Source organism: Clarias gariepinus, chromosome 8 (assembly GCF_024256425.1).
Source record: "Clarias gariepinus isolate MV-2021 ecotype Netherlands chromosome 8, CGAR_prim_01v2, whole genome shotgun sequence".
Taxonomy (NCBI): domain Eukaryota; kingdom Metazoa; phylum Chordata; class Actinopteri; order Siluriformes; family Clariidae; genus Clarias; species Clarias gariepinus.
In genome coordinates, this window is record NC_071107.1 from 33445825 (window position 1) to 33460757 (window position 14933).

General features: G+C 38.4%; 2 protein-coding genes across 5 annotated transcripts; both read right to left on the reverse strand.

The window, feature by feature from the left end:
• Nucleotides 1–48: 48 nt before the first annotated feature.
• LOC128529070 (gastrula zinc finger protein XlCGF42.1-like) lies at nt 49–12253 on the reverse strand. 4 transcript variants are annotated; one of them, XR_008361010.1, is made up of 5 exons: nt 11450–11662; nt 7214–7367; nt 5324–5454; nt 2288–2908; nt 49–1722 (listed from the first exon to the last, which is right to left on the reverse strand). XR_008361010.1 is itself a non-coding variant. In XM_053502389.1 (4 exons), exon 4 carries the CDS (start codon nt 1644–1646, stop codon nt 840–842), a length of 807 nt encoding a protein of 268 aa, XP_053358364.1. In that variant the 5' UTR covers nt 1647–1722; nt 5324–5454; nt 7214–7367; nt 11669–12253; the 3' UTR covers nt 49–839. The 4 variants fall into 4 exon arrangements, 2 of the variants coding, with proteins under 2 accessions (XP_053358364.1, XP_053358363.1); XM_053502389.1 differs by lacking the exons at nt 2288–2908; nt 11450–11662 and adding an exon at nt 11669–12253; XM_053502388.1 differs by lacking the exon at nt 2288–2908.
• Nucleotides 4322–5292, reverse strand: LOC128529071 (oocyte zinc finger protein XlCOF19-like). The gene has a single exon (XM_053502390.1). It carries the CDS (start codon nt 5290–5292, stop codon nt 4537–4539), a length of 756 nt encoding a protein of 251 aa, XP_053358365.1. The 3' UTR covers nt 4322–4536.
• Nucleotides 12254–14933: the final 2680 nt, after the last annotated feature.

The following is a 14933-nucleotide window of genomic DNA, read 5'->3' on the forward strand; positions in this document are numbered from 1 at the left end:
ACATTGTTATTGCAGTGTTAAATAACTAATAAAAGATAAAGACAAAAACAAAATCTTTGTTTTCTTCATTCAAACAAATTTCTGAAACTTTCCACACTTTTTTTCCCACACAGATTTGTATCTACGATGCAGTAAACAAGGTTCATCTCAAGGTTCATTCTCACACTTACTATCTTTAATAGAGACGCCACTCAGGGTCACCTCAGACGTTATCAGCAAAACAATGCGAGTTACGAATTTCCCCTTCAGACAGCATGGATACACACAGCTGCAATCGCATCTCAAGGACATCACTGGGCCATGGTTAAATGAAACAGAAAAACATCTAACTTCCCCATATAGCATTTAGAGTACCTCATCCTAAATTTCTAATAGTTCACGTGTTTAGTAATTAATTTTGGGCCGTCAGAAGAATGACCTTAACACACGTGTCTCAAACATCCACCCGAGGATCTGGGCCCGTATTCACAAAGTTTCTTAAGCCTAAAAGTTTCTGCTCTTGATGAAATTCTAAGAAAATTCTTAGACTTATAACGTTTTCTTAGAATTTCCCTTCAAATTTAGGACACCTCCTTACTAAGATAAAAGTTTTCGTACTTTCCTTACTCAGAGATTCTCTGAGAAGTTTCCTTAATCACTTTTAGTCTAGGACTCACAGCTAGGACTTTTTAAGCTAAGATAGGAGCTCTCTGAGAGAATTCTAAGAATCTTTGTGAACACGGCTCCAATCTCCTTCAATCAATCTGATTAACATATTTGGTTACATTCGTCTTACAAAAGACACCTTGATCGTTACAAGTTGTTTTCTGATGCCGTACAATGAAAGTAGCTTCTTCGCCTCATGAGCGTCGGGAGCATCGAGTTTTCAAATGCAGCGTCACGCTGTATTTGTAGCGAAACCTTTTCCCGCAGGTTTTACACGAATAGGCTTTTTCTCCCGTGTGAATGCGCCTGTGCTTAGTAAGCGTTCCCAAACGCTTAAAACTGTGGCCACAATCGGAGCACGTGAACGGGCGGTCGTCCGAGTGGCACATTAAATGTGTTTTAAGGCAGCCTTCATCGTAGAAACGCTTCTCGCATATGGCGCAGGGGTAAGGTCTCTCACCCGTGTGTGTGCGCACGTGCCTCTCGAAAGCTTTTCCACAATAGTACTTCTTCTCGCAGAACTCACAAGAGTAGCACCGCCTCCTCCTGGGATCTCGAGACGCCCGTCTTTTGTTCTGGTGCATATTCGTGTGCTGTAATAACCAGTCGCTGCGTCTAAAACACTTTCCGCAGATCTCACACTTGTACGGCGTTTCTCCAGTGTGGATCCTCATGTGACTAACCAGGTTGGGTTTTCGGGCATATTCCATACCGCATAGTATACACACATGCTTTTTGTGCGCTGTTTCAATGGCATCCTTGGTGACGTCTGCGCTGAGGGTCGACACCTTTTCAGCATTTAAATCCATTTCATTGGAACGGCAAACTGACTTCAGTTTATATTTAAGAGTTCGACAAAAACGCCCCACTCTTTCGGCCTCTTCCATTTCATTCAACACGAGGACGGGAGAAGGTTCTTTTCTTGTAGGCTTCACCCATGGAGTTGCTTCTACTGTGGTCTGCTCATCTTCACAATCACTTAGCTCCTCTTCCATATCCATGATCCTGAAGTTCTTATATCTGGTGTCCCGATGAGCTCACTGCAAATCCATTGATGCGATTTCTACACTGACAAACCTGCAAGCAGAGAAATGGAGTTGGTACTGTTGTATGTCTAACAGTTCTGAGATAAATGTACACCATGCTCATCCAAACAGTCTTATTAGCCAAGTATGGAACCTTTTATGGTGACGTGGTAATTTGTAACAGCACTTATATTTTATACACAAATACTTTTTGCCATCACAAACTACATAAACTATTGATCATCATGGCCATAAACAAACCTATGTAAATAATAAATAATAACACTGAAAATATTTACTCCTTTTTATTTTATTTTTATAGCTGTATACTCATAACTAACGATAATCAAGCAGAAAAGTATGCAAAGTGTGACCCAAGAACGACCCGTACACACAGAGTGCAAGAAATTGAGGAACTTTAATGAAGTGGAAAAATACAGAAAATGCAGGCAGAGATCCAAATTATAAAAATAAGTTTTCAGTTCTGCTCTGATTGGGACATAGAGTGCAAAAAGATAGACTTCCCTTTTTCAAGAGCGGACAAAGTAATAAAAACAACATATATAATCATATTTATTAACTAAAAAATCTAATTAATCACTAATCTTCAACAATACCATCCTTAGAGGAATAAGTGCGCTGAAAAGGCAATGATTGTGGCGACTTGGATCAGGCAGGGTATAAGCAACTGCTTTCAGAAGGATCCTCAGGCCAGATGAGCGAGAAGGGCGCTGCCTGCAAGCTAAAGTTAAACAGAAAGAATTTTAATAAACATGGGCCCAAAGGAAAATATGAAAATTGCACTCAAAAAAATTAACATAATACACATAATAAAACTAAAATTACCCTTTACTTTATCAATTATAACTACTATACACAATTATAATCTACTATATAGGCATAACTAAATAGAATCATGTAAATAATTCTAACCTGAATAGTAGAGGTTCAAAAATTTATAATATAAATAATCAAGCCAGTAATCAGATCAATGTGATTACTCTAAACTAACAATAGCAATAGTTATATGAAGATAAAGTACTAATAGTTATATAAAGGTATAAAGTACTAATAGATAAATAATGACTATATATGTAGAGGCATACTATGGACAGTTAAAGACAAATCAGATATGATGGGAATAATAAAGACAGAGTACTTACGCAACTTGAAGAGGAAGATTTTTTTTTATCGTGTCTCCGACGAAACCCAAGTCTTCACCAACAGTGGTCAATAGTCTGATTAAGAAAAAAGGAACTAACCAAACTTTCTTCAAAAAAGGAAAAAATTAAAACAAGATCTTTCAGGCCTACCCAGACATGAATAAATATGAGATGAGAGGGGAAAATTATGTAACTGGGAGGTGCCACATCAATCTGACCTGAACAAAAGCAGCTTACATCTAATGAATATTAAGTATTAAGTACTATTTGACTTAAAGCAACCAATGAGGTAATTGCTAGATAAGGGTATATAAATCATGTAAAATTGGGGAAGTAAGGGGATCTTGCGGAATCGTGGGGTGTCTGTTGTTGTATCTTTTTTGCTCTTTCAATACTCAAGTAGTTGTTGCGTTTTTGTTTGGAAAATTGGTGCAGTTTACAAAATTTGCCACGACAGATCCCAGTTTGGGTTCACTTTCTAACTCCATGGTCGTCCCTGATTTTTATTTCTTTCTCCAAAATATGCAATAATCTCCTTTGAACAGTTGATACCTTGAGATGTATCTGGTACTCATGATCTGTAAAGCCTTTATACGGCTCTAATCTGAGGTGCTGGTTGTTAGTTTGTGATTTCTGAGGCTACTACCTCTAAATGAACTTCTGTTCTTGCTTTGCTGGAATGGTTTCATGAGAGCGAGTTTCATCCTTATGCTTGATGGGGTCCGTAAATATACTTGACAATATTGTCCTTGCAAGAACTATTTCAGAACAGCTGACTTTTGTGTCTTAAAATAACAACTGAGTGTTGTTCATGTTGTTGCATAATGACCGGATTCCATATGTTATTTCACAGTATTGTTGTAAAATGTAGAAAATAAGTCCCTAAACAAAAACAAAGAAAGGACACAACTTCCTGTGCCAGCATAACAGTGCGTTTGAATACAATACAAGTTCCATAAGGACATGATCTGATGAGTTTTGTGTGGTGGAACTCTGGTGAGTTCTGACCTCAAACCCACATAACACTTCTGAGATTCCCTAGAACAGTGACTACGGGCTGAGCCAGGGCAGAGAAGGTAAATCTGTGCAAGTGCAATACAATTGATTATGATATACTGACACAGTTAATACTTCTTTGGGCCACCAATACTTTTTGTTCGATTATTTTTTTTTTTTCTGTTTATATCCCACTCAAAAGCTTGTCAATACACATCACAAGACCTGCTACACTCATCTTATTAAAATCACTCAAATCCTCAGGCTTGCCCATTTTTCCAGGTTTAAGACTTTTCACGCGCTACCTAACATGTCCCACACAATGACAGGTGGCAATATAGTAACTTAGTTATGCCATGTCAGTTTTTTTTTTTTTTTTACTTTATGCTGTAAAATGAAAGGTAGATGCAGGCAGGTGTCCAAATACTTCTGGGCATGTACATGAACAATGGTATTAAGCTAAACATGAAAAAAACTGCTTAAAAAAAACAGTTGAAAATAAACTGGAAAACTTTATTTGCTTGCAATTTCCCTTTAAGTGAATCAAAACAGAGGTAAAAGAAGTCCATGTTTTTTTTAATCCACCACCAAACTTTGCATCCATGCATTATGACTAGGCCACATTTTATTTAAACCTCCCTAACTTCCAGCCGGTTTTATCAGGACCCTTAAGACATACACAGATATAACGAGACCATTTCATGTTGCTAACGATCAGACTTGACATTTTTACATACACGGTTCTTCTGATGCAAAGTCAAGCTGTATTTGTAGCGAAATTTTTTACTACAGATGCTACACGAATAGAGTTTTTCACCTGTGTGAATGCGCTTGTGCTTATTAAGGACTGACGAGCGCTTGAAGCCGTGTCCACAATCAGAGCACGTATATGGCCGGACATCTGCGTGGCACATGAAATGTCTTTTAAGGCAGCCATCATTGTAGAAACGTTTGTCGCAAATAGGACATGGGTAAGGTCTCTCGCCTGTGTGAGTGCGCATGTGACTCTGGAAATCGCCCCGTCTCGGAAACGTCTTTTCACACTGGTCACAAGCGTATTGCTTCTTTTTCTTTGCCATCATTTTGTCACCTGGTTTCCTGTGTGTACCCATATGCTGAGCGAGCCAGTCGCTGCGTCTGAAGCCCTTTCCACAGAGTTTACACTTGTATGGCGTTTCTCCTGTGTGGATCATCATATGGGATCTGAGGCTTTGTTTTTTGACGTACTCCACACCACAGAGTTCACACATATGCTTTTTGCTCAGGACTTCAGTGTCTTTGGCATGCACACTGGTTACGGGCTCTGAAACGTTTTTCGTTTGTGAATCAGTACCATTTGACCTGCAAACCATCTTGGGTCGATATTTTAGAGTTCTGCAAACACGTCCCATCCTCTCAGACCCGTCTAACTCATGCAACACAAGCACCTCTGTCGAGATGCTGGAATTATTTTCTTTCTTCATAATGTTTGGTCATTGATTTGCACTCACAAACCTGTCGGAGGTTCCTGCCGCGGTCCGCTCAGCTCCCTTATAATCTCGGCTTGGTTCTGGTGCAGGGATCTCTCACGGTCGAACGCAATTTATTAGAACTTTTTAATCATGAATGCTGGCCAAGCGCTCTTTCTGGAAGCAAAGAAAAGAAATCAGTTGCATAAACATAAAAAAATTATCATTTGAAACAACCATTTCACACTGAATTTATGTTTTGATTTTCTGCAGCACTTAGGGCTATCTATTTTTTTTTTTTCAAATAAGGTTAGTATTTTCCATGTGCTTCACAAATTACAGAAATTCACTTACACTTATGTACTTATTCATTTTTATTAGGATTGCACATATTGCATACATTTATACATTTTGGTGCTTTGGTCTAAGGTATTTATGTTGTGTCAAAATCTTATTTTATAACCTGAACCCAGGATTTAGAGATTAGCAAAAATCTAACTTCTGAAAAGATGGAAAAAAAATAAATAATTATATGAAAAATCTGATTTCTGAGGGGAAAAAAGCCAAAATATTAAGATTAAAGGCAGAATTCTGAGGGGGAAAAAAGACAAGAGGACAGAAGCCAGAACTCTTTATTCTTCCTAATTGGTGGTCCTAATCCTCTTCATCATTGTTAAATGCTCATCATTCAAAATTTCAAACATGTTCAAGGTACAGTTAATTTACATGTGGTATTTTTTGGTCAGAGAGCTAAAAATGACAAAATTTAACAGTAAAAAGATTTACTGCCTTTTATGTAGCTAATCCTGCAATAATGCAGCTCAATCATTGCAGGGTACCCACTTCCATAAGCACACACTAACTCTTCGTCTTTCTATAAGACACCATTAAAATAAATAAATATTTTAATCAGGCTTATGTGTCCTCATCTATGGATTTATCTATAAATAAATACACAATTTAAAACTTGTCAAAGAAAATTGCAGTAACTCCTGAGCGGTTATGTGATTCAAAGCCGTTCTTTTGAGGTTAAAAGTTTTAGTAAAAGTATTTAAAAAAATAAATAATAATAAATAAATTTCTTCAGCTGTAGGAAATTTACAGGACTCGAACCCAGATATGGACTCGAAGTCCATGCTGCTAGCAATCATATTTAGACTTTTTACATGTTTTTAGATGCAGCGTCACGCTGTATCTATAGCGAAAACTCTTCCCGCAGGCTTTACATGAGTAGGCTTTTTCTCCTGTGTGAATGCGCTTATGCTTATTAAGAGATCCTCTGCGCTTAAAATCATGCCCGCATTCGGAGCATGTGTATGGGCGGTCGTCCCAGTGGCACGTTAGATGTTTCCTAAGGCAGCCTCCATCGTAGAAGCGCTTCCCGCATATAGTGCACGCGTAAGGTCTCTCGCCTGTGTGTGTGCGCAAGTGACTTTCGAAAGCTCTCCGTTCACTGAACCTCTTCTTGCACTGGTCACAAGCGTACTGATTCTTTTTCCTTTTCATCTTGTAACCTAATTGTTCCTGCCCTGGTTTTCTGTGAGTAGCCATGTGGTAATTGAGCCAGTCGCTGCGCCTGAAGCCCTTTTCACAGAGGTCACACTTGTATGGTGTTTCTCCTGTGTGGATCATCCTGTGAGTTATGAGGGTGTTTCTATTTAGATACTCCACGCCACAAAGTTCACACATGTGCTTTCCGCGCGGCTCTTTAGTGTCTTCGGCTTCCAAACGGGATATGGGCTTAGGCACTTTGTTCGTATTTTGTAAATCCGTGCCTTTTGACACGTGAACCAACTTTGGTTGATATTTTAGAGTTCTGCAAACACGTCCCATCCTCTTAGACTCCTCTAACTCATGCAAGACAAGCACCTCTGTCGAGATGTTGGAATAATTTCCTTTCTTCATAGTGTTTGGTCACAGATCTGCGCTCACAAACCTGTCGGAGGATCCTGCTGCAGTCTGCTCGGTTTAGGATCGTCCGGCTCCTTTTTAATCCTGGCTTGGTTCTGGTGCTGAAATCTCTCATGAGCCAAACCAATTTGTTAGAAATTTTTAATCATGAATCTCATCACTGGTTACACTGTGGAAATCTGAAAGTGGAAAAAAACAAAATGGGTTGAGCTCACATGTGTGATCAAACTTTTTGTTAATATCTCAACTTGCTATTTCATAAAAGATGAAAAGAATAAATTTTTCTTTTTTTAATAACAAATAATGTGTCCTGCACTTAGGGTTGCCAACCTTTCCGTGAAAAAAAGAATCAAGTATAAAGAAATGTAAGTACTTTGGCAATGCAATTAGTAAAATCACTCACACTGCAAAATGCCACCAAATAAACCACAGTTAATTCATACTGTACTGTTTTGGTGGCATATTTTAGTCTTCTGTTCTGTGCGAAATCGTTAAGAATAATATATAGCCAGTCTACACACAGGTGAAATGGTTTAGTCTTGACCCCTCTTACGGGAGTTGGCAGTAATGATGCTCATAGAATTAAAAATAATAAATAAGAAAAGGTCAGTTTAGAATAAAGGAAAGAAAAAGAGAAACAGGCAAAATATAAAGTTCTCTCCTTACGAGTATAACGTTACGCTACTTACATTATAAAACAGGCGAGTATAACACTAAGTTTAACCTGCCTTGCTGGATTGCCAGCTTACAGAACATTGGAAATAATCTCATATCCAACATTTCATGCCATAACGTTAGCAAAGTTAAAGCAAAAAGTTTTTTTTGTTTGTTTGTGAGACACTAAGCGCAAGTTCGCCCAGTGCACGTACATGCTAGTCACTTTTCAAGAGTTAAATTCTGGTGGCACAGCACCAGGGCAAAAATTTCAGCAAAAGTAAAAACATTCTGTCTGAAACAACCAAAAGATACACTGTGATTATATTTACTGCAAGAACAGCAAATAATAGAAACTATTTTATTTAGAGTAATACATACATGCTATATACAATAATCTAAAGAGTCCATGTATGCGTACTATATAATGAGAAAATAATATATGAGGAGTGTTCAAATCAAACCAGGACTTTGGGTTAAATTTCTCATGAATCTTTATATCTATATCTAAAATTTCTGCAGGCCGGTGTTTACAGAGGTAGTTCAGTCACAGGCATTTCCCACTGACCGTAACAGTCGGCAGCGTCTTCTACTGAAAAAAAAAAAAATTAGCTACTGGTAAACCTCTAGTTTATAATAATATACAGTTTAAATGTAAAATAAAATGTACAATTAGGTTAGAAGTCTAAACAGCTTATATACAGGGTTTGGACACTGAAACTGGGTTTAGACCACAATAATTCATTAGTATGGTGTAGGCTCTCTTTTTGCGGGCAATACAGCATCAATTCATCTTGGGAATGACAGATACAAGTCCTGCACAGTGGCCAGAGGGATTTTGAGCCATTCTTCTCGCAGAATAGTGGCCAGGTTACTACGTGATGCTGTGCTGGTGGAGGAAAACGTTACCTGACTCACTCCTCTAAAACACCCCAAAGTGGCTCAATAATATTTAGATCTGGTGACTGTGCAGGCCGTAGGAGCTAATCAACTTCACTTTCGTGTTCATCAAACCACTCTGTCACCAGTCTTGCTGTGTGTATTGGTGCATTATCATCCTGATACACAGCAACGCTTTCAGAGTACAATGTTTAAACCATTGGGCGCACATGGTCCTCCAGAATGGTTCGGTAGTCCATGGCAGTGACGCGCCCATCTAGCACAAGTATTGGGTCTAAGGAATGCCATGATTTTGGAGCCCAAACCATCACTGATCCACCCTCATGCTTCACTCCGGGCATGCAACAGCCTTGGCTATAACAGCCCGGCCATGTACTGTACAGTACACTGACCCTGTGGAGCTACCAACAAACAGTTTTGGTGGAAACAGGAGAGTTGAGGTGCACATTTAATTCTGCAGTGAGTTGGGCAGCTATGGTTTTATGTTTTTTGGACACAAGCCGGTTAGCACCCAGACATCCCTTTTAAACAGCTTTCTCTTGCGTCAACAGTTACTTCTGTTGGATGTGGTTCATCCTTCTTGGTGGTATGCTGACATTACCCTGGATCCCGTGTAGGGCTGCAACAACTAATCGATAAAATCGATAATTATCTGAGGCGCGCGACCATAAGATGCACAAATACACACAGATACACAGCCGCTCGCGCAATGGAGGTTACAGAAAAAAGCGCGCGCCCCGAGTCCTCCAAGGTATGGGAGTGATTTACATTAAACGCCTCTAAGAAGACGGTAACCTGCACGCTATGCAAGACCGAGCTTTCATGGCATGTCATGCCGAACACGTAAAAAGAAAACATGTTGGTGTTACGGATGGCGAAACGTCAGCAGGGTCAGTAAAAAATGTATCTTCATCGTGTAAAAGTTGAAGTGCTTTAAGTTTAAACTGTTTGCTAACTTCGGGACAGTCGCACTAGATCTGTTCACGTGCTACTCGCTAGCATCACATTGCACAATCACCTCATGAGCAATAGTGATTAGTTAAATGATGCTATTTTAGATTAACTTAATTTAAACGGTGCGAATAACAGTGGAATATTACTTTTAGTGATTGTTGTGGTTTTCAGCGAATGCAAATAACAGTATATTTGTGACTATTAGCTTTTTCCATTTCTACAGTTTTTTTTTTTATAGTCCACTACAAAGATAACTTGTAATTTACTGTGGTTTTACTTATGCATACATAGTTTTATTATACAAAATTACATTATTTTAGCTGTTTATATCTTATCAACTGAATATATCAGTGTATTTTTTAAACTATATACACTCAACAAAAATATAAACGCAACACCTTTGTTTCTGCTTCAATTTTTCATGAGATGGACTTAAAGATCTAAAATTCATTCCAGTTACACAATATTACCATTTCTCTCAAACATTCCAGGGTGGCCTTTTATTGTGGGCAGTATAAGGTACACCTGTGCACTACTCATGATGTCAGATCAGCATCTTGATGTGGCACACCTGTGAGGTGGGATGGATTATCTCAGCAAAGCAGAAGTGCTCACTATCACACATTTAGACTGATTTGTGAACAATGTTTGAGAGAAATGGTAATATTGTGTATCTGGAATGAATTTTAGATCTTTAAGTCCATCTCATAAAAAATCGGAGCAGAAACAAAGGTGTTGCGTTTATATTTTAGTTGAGTGTGTATATATATATTTATACTCTATATATTATATACTACATTTAATTTAAGGTTTAAAATGTCAAAATTAAAGATTATTAAACTCTTTATATGGCTTTTGCATTTTTTTAAGTTTATTTTTATACATAAATAATACCCTGATTTTTTTTTTTTTTATAGTTATAAGCATAATATCAAATTAAAGAAGCGGTTAGGTCTTATCCGATTAATCGAAAACATAATCGCCTAACTAATCGATTATCAAAATAATCGTTAGTTGCAGCCCTAATCCCGTGGCTCTTGATACATCACAAAGACTTGCTGTCTTGATCACAAATGCGCCAGCGAGACGCGCACCAACAATTTGTCCTCTTTTGAACTCGAATATGTCACCCATAATGTTGTGTGCTTTGCAATATTTTAAGCAAAACTGTGCTATTACTCTGATAATTAAACCTTCACACTCTGATCTAACTGATGGAATGTGCAGTCAATAAAGATGGGCCACCATTCTGGTCAAATTTAGCCATGAAACCTCCAACACTAAAATGGTCAGTGTTTCAGTTTTATTGTCCAACCGACTTGTGGTTAAATATCAAATCAAATCATAAAACCAAATGTGGCGCCCCACAACCCTCTCTTTTCTGTATTTCACGGACTAAGCAGCCCTACCTGCATCACACTAATATTCGAGCACAATGTTGTGTAATTCAGCATTCATTTCTAACTCTGTTAGGATCTGCGAATCCATAAGCCTCGGTTAGCTAAAGAATCGATTCTTTTCGCAACTGAATCAATAGCTACAAACAGGCCTCGGTAATGAGTCGACACGGAGTCGAATCAGCAATTCGAACCTAACGTTCCTGATTTAAAAACGCATACTAATAATAAGTCGCTTAGTTTTAATTAACTTCATTTAAACGTTTACAAAGCGGTAAATCACGTGACAATCCAAATTACCAGGGGAAAACAAACAAACAAACATGCTAACAATGTTCATTTAATTATTTACTTACTTTTTAAGTTATTAACTTTGAGACAGTTGCAAATCCCATTGTTTAGCTTAGCTCACGGGCACAAACGTTTCTTCAGGATTTCCCGGGTTTTATCCACATTACATGTAAATTAGGTCATAAAATTGTTTCATCATTTAAACATTCTATCACATAAATATTGCATTGTACATCGTACCGTATTAATGTATATTGTCATACAAAACTTGATCACTGAATTACCTGTTTCGGAGACTTGCGCGGTCACTTCCGCCGGAAATAGCTGTAGGTTTACTTCCGATGAACCCGAACTAAAACTGTGTCCACGCATGTAAATAGTCCATCACGTAAAAGAATCTCAATGACCAAAACTGCATTTGCGTGTTGACGAAAGGCGAAAACCGCAGATAAAAAAATTCCGTTTTAGAAAATACCCGGCTACGTGTGGATATGTCCTAAATGACAAATATTAAAGTAAAATGTTCAACGAATTTAACACGCCGCCGCTGTTAAGAGCACATATATAGAAACGTAGATGCCTCATTCGCCCCTACTTTAAATTTCCGCTGTTGCGTGTGCGCGTCCGCCATATTGGAGCGGTCAAGATCAGCTCCTGTATAAATACCATGTGATTGAGAGATGCAGGGCGCCACAGTGGTTAGACCTGTCGCTTTGCACACAGTGTCCAGGTTCGATTCCCACCTCTGTGTGCATGGAGTCTGCATGGTCTCCCCGTGCCTGTTAAGTTTCCTCCGGGTACTCCGGTTTCCTAAAGGAGAGAAGAGGTTTCCTTCTATCCACTGACTGACTGTGTCTCATGCACATCTCCTTGTCTTAGTCATGTGACCTGTAATATTTATTTCCAATAGATTTAACTTCGATTCCCAAAAATAAATAAAAAATGGCGTCCCATATATGATTAATAAGGAACACTTCTTTTAGTATCAAATTACAAGGCGATTCCATATTTTATTGAAAAATTCACTTCTGCCAACTGGACAGTTGCCGTTTCAAAAACATTGTAATTACTATTGTAAGTTTCAAATATTTTTTATTTTCATTATGTCACTATACTAAAATAATATAAAAACACTATATATCTTATGTATATTATGAGTCAGATATACAACGGTCATATATAAACATAAAATATTGGAGTTGGTATTTCCAGTTAAGTTAGCAAGAGACCATTATTTTGGTCATTATTGCAGTCTGGCTCCACTATACTAACCGTGTTTACTTCAAAGATCACTATAACCATATGACTTGCCAATATACTAACCTTGCTCAGATGGTCTGGAATGGCTGCAAATACTAAAGGGCTTACAAATTCCTTTAAATGCACAATTCTGTCCAAATCATCTGACCTGAAATGACAGCTAACGAGATCTGTAGTTACATCAGTCTCGACGTTCATGACAGCTGAGGGATTTATAACTGATATGTCACAGAGAAAGTTGTGACTTTTCAGAAGGTTAATGTTTTTGCATAGACCTTGACTAGCGCATGTGTTATAGCTACAGGATGTTCAGCAACAGTTGACCCAGACAGCCGTTAACCACTCCAGGGCAATAAATGATTGCGGTAGTGTACTGTATGGCAGCAGCGTGGCTTTAAAAATGTTTAATTTGTGTTTGACCTTTTGTCTGCATGTGGGCGTCCAAAACATTTATCAGTAATCAAGGTTAAAGCACACTGTTCCCAAAATGCTTTGGCTGATGCTGTGCATGCAGACTGCCTGTTATCACAGTTTTAGCTGTCAAACCTCAGCTTCTCATGTTGTGAAAGCTGGGGTGTGGAAAATAAGTACGTTTTCAGCCAAGACTTAAGCACTGAGACGGCATCTGAGTCCAGAATATGAATTGGACATTTGGGCGTTCACACAATGATCCACATATTTTTCTCTACATGGTGGAGCTTTACTTTCTGTAACCCTTTACTGTTCTGACAGGCCCATAGCGTCTGGACTGGCTGAACACCAGAACCTGACTCTGAAACAGCGAATGTCCAAGTTCCAAGAGTGGGATGTTGTGGGTCGAAGTACTGCCTGTTTTTGTTTTCATTTATCTCCCACATGATGTCAGGAGATTTGTAGTGTAGCTGACCTCCAATGCACTGTACGTCCTGGTCTACAGCATCTCTTGGAGGCATGGAACTCATCTGAAAGGAGAGCTTTTCTATTTTATCCGGATAGTGTCTGAAATGGCCAGAAATGTACCACTGCAGGCAAAACAGAAAGGACCTTTCCAAGTTCTTCTAGTAACTGATTTGTGATGTCAGCAGTCACATGACTAGAGCATTGAAGATGGAGAGAACAAATGTAAGGTGATCTGATGGTGTTCAATAACACAGTGAAGTGTCCATTTTCCTCAGTAGCGCTCTCTGCTTCTCTCAGTGGACTCAGGATCTTTTAGGGTCCAAGTCAGGAAGGGAAAATGGGCATCATGGACAGTGGCAGTTAATGTCACACATTGCATTCTGAACCATAAGAAAATTATAAAAACATAGGTTGAGGATTTTTCAGAGAGAGAGAAAGAGAGGAATTGTCATAACATCTGCGTTTACTTACAGATACAGCTATTTCTTGTGTGTGTGTGTGGAAGGGCGGGTTGTTTTGCCAAAAAGAATTATGCAAGGCATACTTAAAAGTGAACTAGCTAATATATCAGTGTCTGACCTCAAAAAAGCCGCTTCTGACTGAATGGTGAAAGTTTCCCATGAACACACTCCTAAACCTTGCAGTAAGCCTTTCCAGAAGAGTTGAAGCTGTTATAGCTGCAAAGGGGGCGGGGCTAACATCATATTAAACCCTGTGGATTAAGAATTGGAAGTTACTCAAGTTCATATGCAGATTCATATGCAGAATACTCCACCTTTGCTTAAGATGTGTTTTTAAACTTCTAATAATTCAATTTTTACTGCAGAAGCATTTAACACTAAAAATTGAAAAAAAAAAGCTAAACTTTAACTCAAATAAAAAAAATTCATGACTAAAAAACTATTTAATTAATAATTCTTTTAAAATAAAATTATTGGCACCCCTAACAATTTCAATTAAATTAATGTAATTGAAGCATTTTTGTATTTTTTTACTCTAGCTTTTGTTTGTATTTGGAAACGCTCAATTAATTATTCATGACTTCCTGTTTCTCAGTGGTATAATTATGACGTGACACAGAGGCCTATTTGTCTTATTTAACATGGGGAAGACAAGAGAACACCCCATTCAAGCAAGGCAGATGTGTGTCGACCTTCATAAATCAGGCAATGTCTACAAGAAAACAGCCACTCACCTAAACTCACCCATATCTACAGTCAGCAGAATCCAACAAGATGTTCAGGAGGCATGTAAGGAATAAGCCTCTTCTTATCTACAATCACAAACATAAACGTCTGGGGGTTGTTAAGTGGTACTGGGACAAATCTACACAAAAATGGTTCAGCAGACACAAAATCAAGCTCCTCTCGTGGCCATCCCAGTTTCCAGACCTCAACTCAATTGAAAACC